Source organism: Anolis carolinensis, chromosome 1, assembly GCF_035594765.1.
Source record: "Anolis carolinensis isolate JA03-04 chromosome 1, rAnoCar3.1.pri, whole genome shotgun sequence".
In the NCBI taxonomy this organism is placed as follows: Eukaryota; Metazoa; Chordata; class Lepidosauria; order Squamata; family Dactyloidae; genus Anolis; species Anolis carolinensis.
Window position 1 is genome coordinate 187,905,333 of NC_085841.1, and position 20,583 is coordinate 187,925,915.

At 43.4% G+C, this 20,583-nt stretch overlaps 1 protein-coding gene across 3 annotated transcripts in view; it reads left to right on the forward strand.

Moving 5' to 3' along the window:
- The window catches only part of nrp2 (neuropilin 2), a 351,320-nt gene that overhangs the window by 232,579 nt on the left and 98,158 nt on the right, over window positions 1-20,583 (forward strand). For all 3 annotated transcript variants that reach the window (XM_008114943.3, XM_008114946.3, XM_008114941.3), the window contains 3 exons: window positions 1,974-2,118; window positions 15,733-15,849; window positions 19,958-20,110. In XM_008114943.3, coding sequence (XP_008113150.1) covers window positions 1,974-2,118; window positions 15,733-15,849; window positions 19,958-20,110 — 415 coding nt within the window. The remainder of the gene's footprint in view (window positions 1-1,973; window positions 2,119-15,732; window positions 15,850-19,957; window positions 20,111-20,583) is intronic.

Consider the following 20,583-nt stretch of genomic DNA (forward strand, 5'->3'; position numbering starts at 1 on the left):
CTAGGCTGGGAAATGTTTTCATTCCCATATGGAAGGGTTGTTTAAGGATGTCGAGGTTCTGCGTCATTCCTTTTCCTTTTCAGTGATGTTCATATCTCCTGAGGATTTGACAGAGCTGAATTTTTGCATTGCTGTACTAACCTTAATCCAGAGGGGCTAAGGATCTAATTCCTACAGAAACAGAAGCTTGTATCCTTGGTGGCTTATTTCTGGAATTGATATACATGGCTTCAAAGAGATATGTCTTTTGGAGTCCCCTGGAAGCGTGTGTGCATGTGCGTGTGTTGGTGGAGGAGGCAAGGGGGAGAGGGAGAAGATCCATTAAAAACAGAGAGACAGAAACTGACTGTGTTTACACAAGTCGTCAGTAGAGCCATACCAGATTTGAGTCGCTGTATCTGGGGATCAGGATCTGGCTAAGAAGATGCACATTTTGTGCCAAAGCATGCTGTGTGGTTTTGTCAGATGGGCTGCTTTCTGCTTGACAGCAGAGTGTTTTTTTTTCTTGTGTGAAACTCTCAATGGGTCAGAAACTGTTTTGGGGGAGGAGAGGAGGCAAAAGTGGGAAGCAGCCTGGCCCAATTTCAGTGTCATGTTTGGGCCATCTAACTGCTTCTCAGGTATTTGCTTTTCAGAACAATTACCCCCCCCCCCCCCCCGCTTACTCACTTTGGGAACAACTCTGTGCAAGTTTTCTTCTTGGTCCTTTTTTCTGTAGTAACCAGTACAGATATCAGAAATAATACCATTAAAATAGTGCTATCATTGGGTTGTGTGAAAGGACCCCTGCTGCCCACCAGATGATACAAATTGCAGTGCAGTGAATTTGGAAAATATCAGGTTGAGGGAATTAATGAATAAATGTATAACGATCAACTGATCAGACAAAACAAGCAGAATGGAACAAACAATATCAATAACAAAATCACATAAAAACAAACACTATTAAATAAAGGTAAAATTCCTCTAAGTTTATATCATTTTTTGCCGAGAACAGGGTACTGCGGCACAAAAGGTTGAGGGGAAACAACCAGTATATTATCACCACTTGAGCTGTTGTAACTGGAATTGTAATCAAATTAATTTATAGCCTTCCCCCCAGTTCTACAAGCCAACACACTTCAAGGGATCTTTCCTCTTGTAGCTTCAAGATTGACCTGTAAACGGTTCAAGGAAAGAGATTCTGCAGCTTCCCTATGCAACTTGGTATATTGGTCAAACACTGGGGCAGTTTGTTGTCGAAGGCTTTCATGGCCAGAATGGCAGGGTTGTTGTGTGTTTTCCGGGCTGTATGGCCATGTTCCAATAGTATTCTCTCCTGACGTTTCGCCCGCATCTATGGAAGGCATCCTCAGAGGATGTGGGCAAAACATCAGGAGAGAATACGTCTGGAACATGGCCACATCCCAGAAAACATACAACACTGGAACAATTGAAATTAGGGAGTGTTTGCTAATAAGCTATCTAGTGTTGGGGCAGTTTGCACTGCCCTGCTTCCTGATTTCTGATGCAGTACAAAAAAAGGAAAGAAACTACTAATCTCTTTGACATTTAAAAAAAACTGTTTTCATGTCATCTCTTCTCATCAAGTCACTCTGAGGACACCAATACTAAGCCAGGATAAGCAAATAACATGGACTCATGTGGTGTTTGTTTTTGTTTTAAAATGCCTGTGCTGATGTGAAGCTTTTTGCATGATTTGAAAACTGATAGTAAAAAAAACAGATGAAAGTTTGTTTTCAGCATCCTCACATTTCCTGCTTTGTTACCACTTGAAGTCTCCAGGTTGTTCTGATTTACTATGGCAGGTATTCTTGTTGCGCCAATAAAATACAGAAGTTTAAACAAGTTTGAAAGAGCATCTGCAGTCCCAGAATGTTGCGGCCCCTTTTAGAATACTTTTTACACTGGCCTTTTCTTTTTAGTGGACAGCAGCCAAGAGAACTCATGTTTAACTTCTGTTTCTCTCCAAGATTTTTGAAGGAAACATGCACTATGATACCCCTGAAGTTCGGCGGTTTGATCCTGTTCCTGCACAGTTCGTCAGGGTCCACCCAGAGAGATGGTCTCCAGCTGGGATTGGAATGCGACTGGAAGTCCTTGGCTGTGATTGGATGGGTAAGGCTCCTCCAATAAGTAAATAACTAGGTAGATAGGTAGGTAGATCATGAACTGGCCACTGCAGAGTGCATGAAAAGGTGATTTAAAAAAGAAATGCCTCGTTTCCAACAGACCTCACAACTTCTGAGGAGTCCTGCCATAGATGTGGGCAAAAGGTCTGGAGAGAATGCTTCTGGAACATGGCCATACAGTCCACAAAACTCACAGCAACCTAGTTTTAAGATAGTTCTTTACTTTCTCATTCAAAAGGAAGTAAAATAAGTGGGTATATTAGTTATGTAAAACACACATACCATGATGTTACAAGTGCCTGTGACCGTTCTTACCCATGCAGTGACCAAGGACTAAGGACAGTCAAACCCAGGTAATAATCGCTATTCCCTCCCAAACCAGCGTAACTGAAAATAGAAGTAACTTATGAAATAAAATATAGGTCTATGCCTACAACATCATCACTTTTCTTCTACTAAAAGTACCAGATCCTGCCTGATCTTGGAAGTTAAGCAGGGTCAGCCCTAGTTAATACTTGGATGGGAGGTTTCCAATGAATGGTGAGTGCAGAGGGAGGTGAAGAGTCCCTTCTTTTGGATGGGATATTTCTGAAGCAGTAGAGAAAGTCAGTTAAAGTCGGGATAGAGTGTTTAATTAGACTAGCATAACAGAAACTACAAGTGTATTGGTAGAAAAACTTTTTCCTTGCTTATCGTCAGAGTGTGGAATGTTGGACTTAAAAATCAATCCATAAGTGTTGGTACCTGGACATTGGAAATCAATTTGCTGTTAATGTTGGGAGAAGTGGGATTACATTCCTTGTGTTACTATTAATTAGTTGTGGGGTTTTGTGGGGGGAAAAGGGATTTACAGATGGCATATTTAGTTGTCACTATTGCCCCCTGGAGTTTCACTTTGTTACTGTCTCATTCAAAAATTATTTTTGTAATTTTAAATTGCTTTCCTGTGCCTTGCACTTGCCAGATGGGGTTGGACTATCACAATCTACTGGCTGGAAATGTTGGAATCTGTACTGCAATGCATCTGGAAGATTCCTTTCCAGACATCAGTGTCGGACTATCTGTTTTGCATGAAGAGTGGATCAGTCCCTCAAATTTAATTCACCCTCTTCTCAGTTTCCAACAATTTTGTTGCTTCCACCAATCCCTGTCCTCCTAGGACCACTCACTGCAACGTGTAACTATGCAAAACCTCTTATTTGTTATATCACAATAATAAATAGTACTGCTGACTGGCCAATTTTCTTGTTCATTCTCATTGGAACAAGAAGGAATTGAATTGTTATGTAACTAATCAAATAGAGCTAGTTATTTCCAAGCTCTGAAAGTAAGTGCTATTAACTAACACCATGATGAGGAAAAGGGGGTAATTATTTAGCATGTATATTGTTATTTTAATGTGTAACAGGTTAAATTTAACCAGTTAATTCTAGACTTCGTTTATAGGTTTTTTTATTAATTGTTACTGACCTTTAGCAGTGATTATTTGTCACTTGGATACTATTTTACTGCTTAATTTAATGTCTCTTAGTCATTTATTTATTTTAATCATTTATACCCTGCCCTTCTCACCCGAGGGGATTCAAGGTGGCTTACAAATGGCAATTAATGCCGTTACACGATAATACAATAGACTAAAACGTTAAAACAGTTAAAACCATCATAAAATACAGTATATAAAGTTTAAAACAGTGCAAAGTGCTTATGCCATTCATCCACCGGACCTTATACAAAAGCCTTAGTTCAGACCGCATCGAAGCCAACACATACTATTCTTCAAACGCCGGTGTACATAGCCAGGTCTTCAGTTTTTTTCTGAACCCCAGGAGGGATGGAGCCTGCCAGATGTCACTGGGGAAGGAGTTCCACAGCCAGGGAGCCACCACCGAGAAGGCCCTGTCTATCATCCCCACCCGCCGCACCTGCGAGGCGGGTGGGCACCGAGAGCAGGGCCTCCCAGATGATCTTAAGGTTCTCAAGGGCTCATAGGGGAAGATACGTTTGGACAGGTAAGTTGGACCAGAACCATTTAGGGCTTTGTAGGCCAAGACCAGCACTTTGAATTGGGTTTGGTAGCATATCGGCAACCAGTGGAGCTGGCTTAACAAGGGAGTAGTACACTCCCTGTATGCCGCCCCAGTTATTAATCTGGCTGCCACTCATACAAATTGGAGCTTCCGGGCTGTCTTCAAAGGCAGCCCCACGTAGAGCGCGTTGCAGTAATCCAATCGGGATGTGACCAGAGCGTGGACCACCGTGGCCAAGTCAGACTTCCCAAGATACGGGCGCAGCTAGCGCACAAGTCTTAGTTGTGCAAATGCTCCCCTGGCTACCGCCGAAACCTGGGGCTCCAGGCTCAGCAATGAGTCCAGGAAAACACCCAGACTGCGAACCTGTGTCTTCAGGGGGAGTGCGACCCCATCCAACACAGGCTGTAACCCTATTCCTTGTTCAGCCTTACGACTGACTAGGAGGACCTCTGCCTTGTCTGGATTCAATTTCAATTTGTTGGCCCTCATCCAGTCCGACACAGCAGCCAGACACCGGTTTAGGACCTGAACAGCCTCCTTAGTGACAGGTGGGAAGGAGTGACAGAGCTGGACATCATCTGCATACAGATGACACCGCATCCCGAAACTCCGGATGATCTCTCCCAGCAGCTTCATGTATATGTTAAACAGCATGGGGAACAGTATTGAACCCTGTGGGACCCCACAAGACAATGGCTGTGGGGCCGAGCAGGTGCCCCCCAATGACACCATCTGGGATCGACCCTCCAGGAAGGACCAAAGTCACTGCAAAACAGTACCTGCAAGCCCCATCCTGGCAAGGTGCCCCAGAAGGATACCAGGATCGACGGTATCGAAGGCCGCTGAGAGGTCCAGCAGGGACACACTCCCCCTGTCCAGTTCCCGGCATAGATCATCGACTAAGGCGACCAAGGCTGTCTCGGTACCATGCCCCGGCCTTATGCCAGACTGTGCCGGATCTAGAAAATCAGTGTCATCCAAGAATGCCTGGAGTTGTGCGGCCACCACACGTTCCACTACCTTGCCCAGAAAGGGGAGATTGGAAATAGGCCGATAGCTGTCCAATTGAGTGGGGTCCAGTGATGGCTTCTTCAACAGCGGTTTGATCACAGCCAATTTAAGGCTCACTGGAAATATGCCATCCCGAAGGGAGACATTCACCACCACCTTCACCCACTTGGCCAATCCCCCTCTGGCTTCTCTCGCCAGCCAGGATGGGCAGGGGTCTAGGATGCATGTGGTAGCCCTCGCCTCTCCAAGCACCTTGTCCATATCCTCGAGCTCAATCAATTGAAAAGAATCCATCAAAATGGGACAAGAAGATGCTCATGTTACATCCCCGGAGACTGCCGTTAATATGGTGTCAAAGCCAGAGCGGATCAGAGCAACTTTGTCCGCAAAGAACCGAGCAAATGCTTCACAGCGGGCTGGCAAGCTGTCAGGGATCCCATCTTGAGAGATGGGATTTAACAAACCTCTGACAACTCGAAACAGATCCGCTGGACCATTTTTTGCGGACGCAATATTAGCTGCAAAGAAAGCATTCTTTGCAGCATCTATTGCCGCGGCATATGTCCTTAGGTAGGAACACAGCCATGTTTGGTCTGATTCGTTCTGCTTCGAATGCCACATGAACTCTAGTTCCTTCTTCTTTCGCTTCATCACTGTCAACTCCTCGGTGAACCAAGGAGATGGTTTAGCTCGGGTACTCGAGGGGACGTTCCAGACCGATCATGTCTATTGCCCTGGCCACCTCCCCATTCCAGAGAGAGGCCAGAGCATCGACAGGATCACCAACCGAGGCAGCGGGAAACTCCTCAATAGCCGTCAGGAATCCATCTGGATCCATAAGCCTCCTGGGGCGGACCATTTTAATGGGTCCTTCACCCCTGCGGAGGTTGGGTGGTGCAGTCAGCCTAAACCTGATGAGGTGGTGGTTGGTCCATGGCAAAGGAGCAATGGTAAGCTCCTCCACTCAGCCACCTTCCTCCCATCCCTGGCAGAAAACCAAGTCTAATGTGTGTCCCACTCTGTGGGTGGGACCAGATACCAGTTGGGACAGCCCCATGGTTGCCATGGTGGTCATGAAGTCCTGAGCTGCGCCAGACAGGATGGTCTCAGCATGGACATTGAAGTCCCCCAGCACCAAAAGCAGCTGGGACTCCAATGCCAGGCCCGAGACCACCCCTGCTAGCTCAAGCAGGGAGACTGTAGTGCAGCGGGGTGGTCGGTACACTAGCAGAATCCCTAATCTGTCCCGGTCACCCACCCTCAGATGGACACATTCGAACAAGGTTTACTGCGGGATGGGGCAGCTGGTCAGGGGGATGGAATCCTTGTAGACCACTGCAACCCTGCCTCCCCGTCCTCCGGATCTTGGTTGGTGCTGCACGGAGTACTCGGGAGGACAGAGTTGGGTGAGATTGACCCCATCCGCCTCATCCAACCAGGTCTCCGTTATGCACGCCAGGTCTGCTCACTCCTCCAAGATGAGATCTTGGATGATTGCAGTCATTCCGTTTGTAGACCTGGCGTTCAGCAGCACCACCTTTAGTCCGGAGGAACCACTAGCCTGGGTATCCAAGTTTACCATATCAGGAGGCCATTTTAAATCTACGGGAAATCTCGTCCTCTCCCTAGGCTGAATTAATTTTGACCTTCCTTTCCCGTATCTCCCCCTCCCCTGAATTACTTCAATGGGGGCCCCCGGCCAGTGGACACCCCCCTCCCCATACAAGGCCCCCTCCCTTTCCTCTAACATCTGGCTAGCACTGGCTGTAGATGTAAACCAAAACACAAGAACCCTGTTATTGAACTATGTCCTGCTTCAACCTCCTTTGGAGGCCGCTCCTATCCCCCCCCCTTTCAGGAGTTACTAAGATAGAACGCACTAAGAGCTTTATAATTCCCTCCTTCCTTAATCTATATCCAAAGTGCATGGTGCTAGGGGCGGGGTGGGATCCAGTTCATAGGTGGGATCCAGTTCACTCTCAACTCCAACTAACAAAAAGCTTAAGATGCAGTAAGGGTACACAGCTCTAAAGTGCCAGTGGCTATAGCAGCATCACATAGTTTATGAGTAAGAAAGTGCCTAAGTGCTTTGACAGAAATTCAAGTTGGTTTATGGCTATACACTGGGTTAGTACCAGGACCCACCCTTCCCAAGCCCCATAGGCGACCCTACCTAGCCCTCAACTAGCCGCTCCACTTTACAGAACTAAACACAATTCATACCATTATGGTGGAATTTCATAACAAGATGTTAAAAGCAGTAGCAGTAAAGCAAGATATTATAACAGTAAAAGTGCTTAGGTCAAGAGTTGGTCAAAAAGATGGCTACTATATATCATCAGGTGGGACAAAATGCTAGAGCAAACCGGTAGAAGGTTCAATGAGGTAGGCGCTGCTCCGGCCCAGTCAGTGTAGATGGTAAGTGGGCTAACGCACCGCAGCAGGGCCCCAAGAGATGGTATTTTGTCTTCAATCTTATTGGTGGTGGAGCATAAAAATAAATAAAAATAGAAGCCCCCAGTCGAAAGCAGCAATTTGCCCACGTCAGCAGACAACAGCTAGCAAAGGTCCCCCACGCTGTTGCTCAGCCCGAGGCACGGCGTCGTTTGTACAACCAGACCAATGAGATGGACATGCCACAAAGTGGGTCACTAGTAGCCAGCGGCTTGCTTCTCCGTGCTGCAGCTGCTGTGGTTGTCAGTGGCGGCAGCCGATACTCCAGCCACCCACACGGTTGGCGCGGTTGGCAAAGCGGGAGGCCGCAGTTGGCTTGGTGGCCGGCCGCGGTTGGCACGGTTGGTGAAGTGGGAGGCTGCGGTTGGCGTGGCAGCGGGAGGTCGCAATTGGCATAGTGACCAAAGAGGCAAGGAGGTGAAGCAAGCCGGCAGCAGGATACCGCAGTTGATGTGGCGGCTCCACGTCCCCCACCCCAGCCATGTCAGAGGCAGGGCAACAGCCAGCGAAGTTCTCTGCCCAGGCCCAGATGGAGGCAGATGCTGGTTCCAGGAAGTTTTCTTTACAAGGTATGGGGAGGAAGGGACGGTGGTGTAGTCCCCCAAGGTAGATTGGTGGCAGGCTATTACCAAATAAGCACCAAATAGGCACGGCAGGTGCGGGAGGCTTCTTTTAAGAAAACCTCTGGTGTTGATAGAGGTCTTAATGGCAGGCGAAGCCTTCCTCTTTATTACTCCGGGCTCTTGTTTGTTCCTCGCTCTTATCTCTTTTTTCAGCACAAGAACTTGTCTCCAGGTGACCTCCGTCACCCTGGGTTCCAGTCCCAATCCGCTGTTCAGGATAGATGGCAAGAAGAGTGGTAATGTTGAGTTTACCAGGCTTTTTAGAAAGCAAACCCTCGGAGCCTGCGGAGGTTCGACCTTGCCGGCGCCGCCATCTTGCCTAGCCATTGTTTTAACAAGTAAGACCTTAGGTCACCATGTTTCCCCTCTCCTAGCAGAAATCCTTGCAGAAACTCAAGGTTTCAGTCAGTCTACCATCACTTCCTTCAGTGATACTATTTCCCTCTTTCAAGTCTTATGCTTCATCTGACATTCAGCTGTGAATCATGCTTAGAACTACTGTATTTGTTTTCTTTTGTTCAGTGTGAGGCGATTTTGTCTCCTCAGTTTTTCTTTAGAAAAATTCCATTGTAAACTTTGGGATTTTCCAGAACATGGCAATATCCGCCTCACCAGCTTCTTGGCATTCCCGTTTGGTTTTCCTTTCACTTATATAAACAGAGTTAAGGAGAATGAATGTAATGCTGAAGAGCCATCCATAACAGAGCAATAGTGGGATGATGATTTGTATGGCTTTCTCATTTCATTATTTTAAGAATAATGAATATTATAAAAGTTTTCAAGCTCTGCTTAAGATAACTATTCTAATATTTATCTGTAAAAGGAATCTTGGTGTTACCTTCATAGTTTTATAAGTAGCTCTTGTTTTTACTGTCTGGTAACAGTCAAATGGATTTAACGCCCTATCTTTAGGTTAAAAATTGAAATGACAAAAAACATGAGTGCAGATTACTAAGAATGAAATAATTTAAGGCCAGAAAGTTATTCTCTTGATGATATTTTGTTAAGATGTGCCTAACATTCAATCTGTTTTCCAGATGTGGCTGGTAAAAGAGGCTTGATTTCCATTTAGAGACCACATCTGTAAAAAGCATTTTGTATGGGCTTCTGCTGTGAGAAGCTCAAAGAAACAATCCATGCCTAACCTTTCCCTGGATTGTTATTACCCTTTAGATAATTACTCCATACAATGTATCATGCGCAAACATTTATCGTCAAATTATAGAACAAAAAGCATAACAAGATGCTTAAAAGCTTTAAGCAATTTAAGAGAACTTCCCAGAGTGGGATTTCAGTACCCAACCCCTCCATAAAAAACATTCCAATGTCACAACGCTAGTAGGTCTATTTCTTCTAAAAGAATGTCTGCACCACAAACCTTTTTTTTCTTGTCCCTTTTTACTTGAGGATAACTCCCATGTGGTCCTGACTGAGACTCTCCATGGGTACACATTATTGATACAATATGAATAATTTTCATGGAGGAAAGAGTTTGGAGACTATTGTCACAAACATTTAATAACACTATGTAACACAATTTTTTGTTCCTGAGTTATAAATGTCATTTCCTAATTGGTTCTATCATTACAAACATGGAAAAGGTATTTTAAATTGCAAAAGCTTTATTTTTTGCGGGACATTCTGCAACACATTTTGCTGTAGTTTTTCAATGAATATCTCACTGAGTCTCGACCAATTCAACATAGTTTGTGGCAGCCACAAAAACAAAGTTTCTGGAGTAGAACAACTATTTTCAAAGTAAGTACCGCACAATTAAACAGGAAATAGCACTTTCAAAGCAGGAACAGATTTTTTTTTCCAAATTTTGTTACATAGTGTAAATACTAGGATATACATTCCTTATCATAAGAAGGTGAAAGAAAGAGAGATGCGGGTAGTGAATGATGAGAGTAGACGCATTGCCTTGTGTAATGTTCGACTTTCTACTCTAGTGGAGCAGAAAGTCAATGTGACATAATAGAAAAGGTGTTGGATTGGAATTTGGGAAGTCCAGATTCTTTTCTCCCCAAGCCACGAGACTCACTGGGTGGGCTTGGGCCATCTCTTCTTTTGTGAGGGGTTTTCTTGAAGGTAAAGTAGGGAGGAGGAGATCCATGTGCATGTTCAATGAGAACATAGTAATTAATATAATAAACATTGATAATATCTGGTGAACAAAATGGTGTTGCTCCACTTTTCTTCCACTTTAGCAAACAATGCAGAAACCATCTCTGACTTAGTTTTCACTGAGCTAGTGGTGAAGTCCAGAGTTGTGTTTGGACTTCACCACTTTAGGCTACAAGATAAGGCTGCCAAAATGGAATGAATTCCCATGATAGGAAAGAAAACCCTAACCCTCATCAATAAGCTCGTTATCTAGAAGAAAGCCTCTTGATCAACTATGTTTTATATGTATAGGGTGCCACCCACCTCCACCTTTTGAAAGATATTCAGTCAGCTTGCAATCTGAAGTGGTGTGGCACAAGCCTAGGTGGGCCATTCCAGTTAGAATGAGGCCTTCATATTACTGAGCAAGAGAAAGAGCAGTAGTCTGCTTTTAATATAAAGGAGCTACTCTTTGATTGGAGTCAGTGAGGCGCTCATCCTTTGCTTGGCCATCACCCCTACTATACCTCACCTTATGGGGCCTGTTAATTGACTCAACAACAGTGTGTGTGTGTGTGTGGGGGGGGGGGGGGGTCAGTTTGGGCTCCAAATCGCCAAGCTCTTTGAAGAACGGGGTTTTTGCCTTTCAGTCTTGCAATTCCCTCAAGGGAATTTGAACCATGATAATACTTTGCTGCTTGTTTGATGCCATAAATAAATCTTATTAATTGATTGGAGCATGTAGTATATAAGCACTTTAGACTTAACTTGCACACTTGTGCTTTCTACTGAAAGATTAGTTCCTGAGTACAAGAAGCAGCCCCTATAGAAGTTCAATTCAAGACATAATTTACCATTTATAGTCGGTTGGTAGGGAAGGGTGGGGTGGAATAGAAGCAGTAGGTCAACAGCTGGCTTGTTTCAAGGTTCTGCCAACATTTTTTCTCCTCTGAAGATTGACGAACATTAGTTCGTGGCTGCTCTTCCCTTCTTTGAACTTACCAACATCTGGTTTCCATTGCTCAACAGCTTTGTAACAGGATCCACAGATGCCTCTTGCAGCACATACATTGCCCAGCAGGAGTGAAGCCATTTTGCTTGCTTTCCCTTCACAGAGAACATGTTGCCTGTCCTGTTGCTGCAGCTGCTACGACTGTGGCAATTTCAATGCATTCTGTCTTGAAACATGTACAGCTCTATTGACTGTTCAAGACACCAGAGAGCCTCTAAATTACAAGTGAAAAGGACGCAGCACAGGATGAGGCTTTCCTGCCCAAAGATCTCTCGCACGGTCATTTGCGTTCCTACTGTAAATCTCTTGAGCACAAGGGAAAACCATTTTTTCTGTCTGTCTTTCAACTTTGGACTTCTTCATTTTACTGAGTCCTTTTCAGATAGTCATTTTTCCTCCATTTCTTGAATACCATTTACTCTTAGATGCCTTTGGGGTTATGGCATTATAACAAATTTGAGCCAACAATTTGGGCAGCTATCATTCTGTAGGATGTTCTGCCAATATCCAGGATAGGCTCTTGAAATATTTTCTGGAGTATAGTTCAGTAGCAGAAAGCATGGGAGGAAAGTTGAAAGACAAGGTATTTAATACTATTTCTTTCTGCTTTTGCCTTTTGTGTAACCATTAACTAAATAATTCTAGAATATATTTGCAAACTCCTGTCATGGAGAACCTGGGATTTGCTTCTGGATTTTCATTCTTAAGAAACTATTCCTTCCCTTCTCTTTTGTTGAGAACCTACTATGAATTGGTAGTCCTCATGGTCCTGGACATACATTAAAAATGTACAAAAAGCTGCAAAGAAGTTCAATGTTCAAAGGACAGAATTGATATGTATTGTATATTAGCTTTCTCCCTTCTAACCTTGCAGTAGGGTAAGGTAAAGGTAAAGGTTTTCCCCTGACATTAAATCTAGTCATGTCCAACTCTGGGGGTTGGTGCTCATCTCAATTTCTAAGCCAAAGAGCCGGCGTTGTCCATATACATCTCCTAGGTCATGGTTGCATGGAGCACTGTTACCTTCCCACTGGAGTGGTACTACTCACAGTTTTTGAACTGCTAGGTTGGCAGAAACTGGGCTAATAGCTGGAGCTCACCCTACTCCCCGGATTCATACCACCGACCTTTCGGTCAACAAGTTCAGCATGTTTAAACATATCTTTATACATTATATGTGGACAGAATTGACTTGTTGTGGAAGACAACAGCATTCTCTCTCACTAACTGCCTCTAGAATTTTGCCAGTGTGTAGTACTCAAGAAACAATTGTCAATGCTCATTGCTTCTACTTCACCTATCAAGACTAGACTTTTTGGAGTGGAAGCTGAACGGCCCATTCCTCAAACTACCCCCTTCTACCGTGCTGGTTCCACAAGGAAAACTTGCCCCATCTCCAGAGTTATTAGAAGTTTTCCCATTTTTTCAGGATTCCTGTACCTCTAACCCCTGGGAATATGGAGGGCTGACTGTGTTCATCCCCAAAAGTTCTTCCACAGTTGACTTACCCTATATACTCATATGTAAGTTTAGAAATATTTAGTAAAAAAAAAAACCCAAAAAACCCCAAGTCACCTTATCCATAGTTAAGTGGATATACAGTAAAACCCCGCTCGTCGGAGCCCCGCTCGTCCAGGCCTCCGTGCAATCCAAGCGGGTGAACGGGGAGGGACGCAAAGGCCCTCCCCGTTCACCTGCTCGCTGGCGTGTGTATTGCTAGGTTGATAGCAAGCTACCTAGCAACACGCACGGGGTGCTCGCCCCTTGGGAGGTGCCCCTTGCATGTTGCTAGGTAGATAGCAAACTGCCTAGCAACACGCAGGGGGCACCTCCCAAGGGGTGAGCGCCCCCTGCATGTTGCTAGGTAGCTTGCTATCTATCTAGCAACACGCACGGCTGGCTCCTTCGCCACGCTGGGCGCCGGTGCTGCCGGCCCCTGGCGCAACGAAGGAGCCGAGGCATGGGCGGGCGGGTGGCCTCTCCGTTGGGATGCAGGCTGGATCCGGAGGAGCTTGCAGTTCCTCCCGATCCAGCCTGCATCCCAATGGAGAGGTCTCCCATCCGTTGGGACGCAGACTGGATCCGGAGGAGCTTGCAGCCCCTCCCGATCCAGCCTGCGTCCCAACGGAGAGGCCTCCCATCCCTTGGGACGCAGACTGGATCCGGAGGAGTTTGCAGCCCCTCCCGATCCTGGTGAATATTAGCCTGGTAATCCGAGTGATCCGGGTTGACCGAGCTGAGGTCCGCCTGTTTAACTCGGACTACCGGGGTTCTACTGTACTGTACCTTGACTCTGTCTCTATCATTAATACTAAGAGCTTTCAAATGTCACACAACCTCACGTAATTCGCCCCAAGATATAGCACTGAACGTATTCGTGCAAAATAATAAAACTCCCACAAGTTACATTGATGCCCGTAGTTGATTTCATGCACAAAACTGGAGCTTGTTTGATACCAGGGTTTCTGTTTCCATATCACAGTATCTTTGATCTTTCTTTTGGCACTTCATTTGAACAGTCTTTCATATAATATGTCACATAAACATTTCTCAGAATTGTGAGTGTAATGAAATTCTTTACGTGCCACTTCAGCCTAGTTTTCTCCTTTAAAAAAATAGTATGTAACTATATTATGAGTTATTGATTAGCTTAATTATATTTATTTATGGCATGAATTGCCTTGATGCCTATTTTAGAGTGTTTTTTCTTTTCCTCCAAGTAGCAGTGAGACTGTAGGATAAAGTGGTTGGCCAAACCATAATACCAAATGCTTGTCTGCAAAGAGCTATATTATACTCTTTGATACTATTACTGTAGTTTAATCATTTGTGGCATTGAGTAACTTGTTCTTATACATAGGTATATTTTAGGAGATATCTGCCTTTCCTGAGTCTCATACTTGTTATGCAGGGAAAATATTGTATTGCCCAAGAGTTCTGTATCCTCCTAGCTACTACTTGTTTTTTTTAAAATGAAACTGGTAAGATCTGAAATACGAAGGAAATTGTTTTCCACTGGAGTCCAAAGATGAAAGAGTCCTTTCTTTCCTCTGCATCTGTAAATCAAGCTTTACAAGCTATTTGAGCCATGTTGACACCTGTGTACCCCACCTCCGCTCGGTTTGCCTTCCTATTTTGCACAAGGGGAAGTTTTATGTGTGTGCTAGATTTCATGCCTTGGGTGCTGCGAGTCTGAATTTATTCCTTGAGCAGTTAACTCTTTACCTGGAGATTTGTTTCTCTTTTTAGTCCAAAGCAGCTGCCTAATTCCCCATGGCACCAGATCCCATATGATCAGGGAACTAAGCAAAGTCAGCTCTGGTTAGTACTTGGATTGGAGATAGCCAATGAATGCCAGATGTTGCAAGCTATATTTCAGAGGAAGGAAGTGGCAAAGCCACTGCTGAGTATTCCTTGCCTAGGAAAATCCTATTAAATTCATGGAATTGCCATACATCAATAAGCGACTTGAAGGCACCTATAGGCATGACTTCATTCCCAAGCATCTCTCTATTGGTGTCCTTCATTGAGTTATAGGTTTTACCTAGATCTGGTCCCATGACTGTCTGGTCTCTTCTCTTCTGATTCGTGCAAGTACATTCACCTCTGCAGTTGTCCTAATCACCACGTTGCCTTACAATGCTCCACATGAAGAGCTTTCTAAGAAAATTGTACCTTGGACCTTTTAGATTTTGGAGTACAAATTCCAGAATCTCAGGGCCAATATGGCGACTGGGTTCCAGGGTGTATTTTTCCCAAAATTAGACTCCCAAAATGGATTTTCAAGGCTTCGAAAGAAATATGGTTACCAGGAAAGGCATTGGCAGCCACCAGGTGTCTGAGCACAAGGCTGCTGAACTGGGTTGGTCTCAGACTTCTCTTCTAAGAGAGCAGATGAAGAGCCAGCTTCTGGGAAGTCCTGCAATACAGTCAAATGAAACTGATTTAGTACAACTTCTTTATGTAAAAGAATAATCATCCACAAAATTAAAACACATTATAATTTTTCATTGTATAATCTGCCATGTCATTGTTTCAGCATGTGCTGTTAGAAAACAAGGATGGATTTTACTGCAACATATGCAAGAGGTTTTTGAGAAACGATTTAGCAGAGCAGCCTGGGTGAAATGTCTACTGAACAAGTAACCTCACAAAGTACAGGACCATCTTTTACTTTGCAGAATTGTCTGTCATGAGTAGGGTTTACATATATTCCCTGAAGCCTTCCACTGAGTGAGTTAAATTGCGTGCTCCATAGGGAGGAGAGTTGTCCTCTGTTCCATTCATACAGGATTGCTAACCAATTTGATGTCCTCTCAGAATCCGCTTCATTCTCTGACCTTTTGTTCTCTATTTAATTGCAGAAGTAAAGTCCACTGCAGAGACCCTGAAGCCCACTTTGAAGAGCGAGGAGATCACCACTCATTTTCCCACTGATGAAGAAGCAACAGACTGTGGTGATGGCTGTGTGGAGAATGGAGGTATTTACTGGATCATTCTATCAATATTGCATAGATTGTATTGTCAAAGGATTTCATGGCCAAAATCACTGGAGTGTTGTGTGGTTTATAGACTGCATGACCATGTTCTAGCAGCATTTTTTCTTGAGGATCATCAGAGCATCATCTAAAGATGCCAGCCACAGATGCAGGTGGAACATCAGGAGAAAATGTTGTTAGAACATGGTCATACAGCTCGGAAAACACACAACATCCCATTGCATAGATTCATGGAGAGGTCCTAATATAAAGAGCTGCTGTCCCCAGCAGTGTTGCACCTTACAAAGGTTTCTAGCTGCTTCCAGCTCAAGGAGATGACTCTGAAGCTAGCAGAAAGCATGGCCTCAGCAGACATTAACAGGTATTATCTTGTCTATCCCCCTCAGTCTCATAGTCACCCCTCTGCCTTGGGCTTTCTAGAAAACCTTTCCTCATTTCTCTTTATAGTTCTTTATAGTTCATTTTCCCATTCTGAAATCAGAAGACAACTCATTCTCTCCAATGTCCAACTTGTTCTCATTCTCTTACAGGTGTGCAAAAATATCTACTTTGGTTGCCTGTTGGTCATTCTCACACTTCTTTCCTCAGACCTTAAATCTGCTTTCCCCATACCTTGGTTCAGATTTTCTAGCTAAACAGTTCCTGCTCCCCAGCATCCCCTCATCCAGGTCCCAGTTTGAACTTCCACAGGTGAAGGGGAGGCTTGAACTCCTTGGGAACAGCAGCAGATTGATCTTGAGCTACAGTTTGGCCAGTTCAGTCACATTGCTGTCAATAATGTATTTGCAGCTAAGTGATTGCTCTTCTTCTCTCCTCTAGTTTCCCAGTCAAGGGAACTGGGGATTGAAGAATGATATTATTAGTGACAGGCTAGGCTATAGAAAGGTTTAGATACAAGTCTGAGCTTGTTTATTATCAAGGATTGAGTGACTTCACAGAGTGTTCCATTGATTTGCTGTATGGTTAAGGGTGGGTGTTATTTTTTTAAAAGAAGGACCAACCCTGATGTACTTATGTTTGTTCTATCCCTGCTGTCCAGAGATTGCTCTTGAATAACTTCCAAGAGAAATCTTCCTTCTCTCCCTCTTTGCAAAAATAGCTCCTAGCAATCCCTATTAGACCCATCCCCAGAAATTTTGAGTTGGGGTAATTGAATATGGAAGGGTGAATCTTATAGTCACCATGATCCTAGTAAAATATACTATTTAAAGGTTTGCACATCTCCTACCAAGAAATAAATACATGTGCAAACCAAGTCAGTGCAGCTCCATGAACCCAATGGTCTGTTGATTACTTTTTTTTTTTTAAGGAAGGAGGGCTATAGGGACATTTGAGGTTGTTGAGTTTCCATGGACATTCTTGTGGCTAGAGGCCTGAACCCCATTATATGGATAATTCACATCGGTGTGGTTGGTCCTAACCTTCTTTCTGGCATGCAGGTTTGCTTTGTGAGGAGCTTTAGTACTTTCATAAATAGCAAAGAGATAATTCTGTCCATTGGTCTGTTGATTACTTTTTTTAGGAAGGAGGGCTATAGGAACATTTGAGCTGGTTGAGTTTCCATGGATGCTCTTGTAGCTGGAGACCAGAACCCCATTATATGGATAATTCACATCGGTGTGGTTGGTCCTAACCTTATTTATTTATTTATTTACATCACTTTTACCCCGCCTTTCTCTCTGAGGAGACTCAAAGTGGCTTACAGTAAATAGACAAAAATTCAATGCCTAAAAACAATGTAAAAACAACAATTCATATAAAACAATCTACAAAACAACAGTTCATATAAAACAGATACCATTACAAAATAAAGTCACATTATATAAAATTTTAAGAATGTCCAAGATTAAACCTTCTTTCTAATATGCAGGTTTACTTTGTGAGGAGCTTTAGTATTTTCATAAATGGCCATTAGATCATTCTACCCATTGAGACTCCACCTGCAGTCTCCAGTAACACAGCCAAGGCACCAGATTTATTTCCTCCAGGTGAAATCAGTCTTAATCTCTATGTTTTACTGAATTGCTATGGAATTTTCTAATTTACAAAAATGCTAGTACTTTGTACTAATTACATGTTTCAGGATAGCTGTGGCTAGTTTAGATTCTTTTGCTTGTATCTTGCTGTGATTTTCATCCTCAGAGGTCACCAACATTTGATATAGCTATATTCTCAGGCTCTGTAAACAATGGTCCCCATTTCTTTAGGCAGTCAGATTTATGGAAGTCTAAAAGGAACAATACTTCTCTCAAGAGGGTCATTAGATTAGATCATAAATCCAAAGAAACTATGTCCATTATTAGTGTTAGTTATGAGTATTGCCATGAATTTTATTTTTTGAAACCAAGGTGGATTGTTTCCATTTCTGTATTAATGGCTGCCTGACGGTTATCACACACGAGTTCCTAACCTCTGCATTCGTGATCATTATCTTTGCTAGTTTAGTGATTTAAAACTTCCTCCTAATGTAGGAAAATTTCAAGTAAGATGCAGCTAGCACTACATTATTTTTTTCCTGAATTGCCCTTCCTGCCATGGAGGGATGCCAAGGTTATTGCTGCTTACAGTAGAGTGGAACAGTTTCTCTGTCAGCCTTCCCATGTCAAGGCTACTCTGAAATTCCCATAACCTGAAGTTTGGCCAGTTCTAAAAACTGAATGAGTCATTTCCATCATCTTGTGCTCACCTACTTTCATGGGCAACTATGGAATTGCATAATAAATAGATAAAACTGATTGATGTGTGAACTGGAGCATTGAAACTAGCATGGAATCTGTGGATAATTTTTGTCTATATATTTCTTGCGAAGGTATAGCCTGCACAGGTATGCTTAGAAACCATTTTCGGGATTCACCCCATATCTAGAAAAATTAATGGGAAGGTTCCTTTTTGTGTTTTCTACAACGCCTCTGATTGCTTCCACTTGTATTACAAAGGAAACAGTTGTCACTATATATACTGCACTTTCCAAATGATGCACACTAGTTTTTTATAAACTGCATACATCAGGGCAGCCCAAGGTTGGAATATAGAATCCCAACAGGGCCTTCCGTCTTTTACAGGGAGCCCTCTAAAACACTGCTGGACTCAAACTATAGTACAAAAATGGTTGTGGACACCAAATTCCCTTTGGAATCAGTGGGATTCAAACTGGGAATAATGAAATACATGTAGGATTGAGCTTCTGTCAATTCTACCCAGCAGAGCTGGTAGTGATCATGGGAGTTGTAGTCCAGTAATATCTGAAGGGGCATGGATCTTCTTCCCTGATTGGAGTCATTCCCATTGGCATCAAAGCCAATTGATTTCAACTCACATGTAGCGAGTTTGATAAATTCCTGTTCCTTGTTCATTTACTGCAACACAGGTGATGTAGAGTAGATAACAGAGAACAAATGCCACCAGCAGAGTTTTCTAGTTGTCTGTTAGAACCTTAGACACAACATATTTCAATAGACTTTGATTGTGTTCACTGTGAGGTGAGATGTTTAGTGTGTATGTCCCTGAGATATGGTTCTGAATTACACACACATAATGGTTTTAAAAACTCTAATCAACTTTTCTCAGGGTGACAACCCTGAGAGAACAGTCCCACTATTGGTTTGATCATTCACTACCAATGTCAACTATTGGTTTGATTATTCACTACCAATGCCAACTTTTTGGAGTTCTTCTTCATCATCATCATAATCATCATTTGACACTGTCACGGAATTGTATAGCAAGGGTAGAGAACATGGCAATCCATCCTTAATGAGCAGAGTTTACATTTATGGAAAGTATTAGCGAAATATGGAAGCATTTATTGCTTTCGTTTATGTTTGCTTCACTGAGTGATGTGGGATACATGTTGTACATTTTGAAGAGTTGGAACTTAAGACTGATCCACAAAAGCCGCTGTAACATAAGACATGCCAAAAATGTCATGAGGCAGCTAGAGAGGGAACATGCACGCACACGCACACACATGCCAAAGACTTCATACTTCCTTAACTATTTATGGTTTGCCAGCTATGTTAGTTATTAAATAGCATGTCTGTGTGTCTGCCCTTCCTATGATGCCATTTTCATGTTGTCCTGTTCTTGTCAGATTTCCAGATCCCTATAGGATTCAACTGTAACTTTGATCTGCCTGGAGATCTTTGTGGTTGGACGCCTGATACATCAGCAGGATCTACATGGACTTTCCATTCTAGAAACCCCTGGACTAGCCACTCAGGACCAGGCATTGAGGCTTATCCAGGTAAGCTAGTTCATATAATCTCCAGAGAAACAGGCGTATTATTTGTGACTCATGAATTGTGGGGTAAAGAAGCAAGTTCCTGAAGCATCCCTCAAAATGCCATGACTGTGCTGCTTTTTTAGCAATACTGTGGTAATTATACATTTGCTATAAATCGGAAGAAATGTGACGCATTTTCCAGACAGAAGTACATTGTAACTGATAGTCATATCTTCAGAAAACAAGCTGTTCTTAGATATCACATTTGTGAATGCTGACTCATGGTTAAAAACATGCTGCTTCTGCTTATCCCCTAAAGAGAAGATTAGGATAATGTGCCAGCCTTTCACATGCAGGATGAATTCAAAATAACATGCAGTCTTCCTTGCCAGTGTATACTGAATGGTACTGCCCTGAGGGAGTGTTTTTTCTCTTTGGTTGGCTTGGCTCTGACTTAGCTCAAACAAGGAAATCTCTGAATTTCCCATTACTCA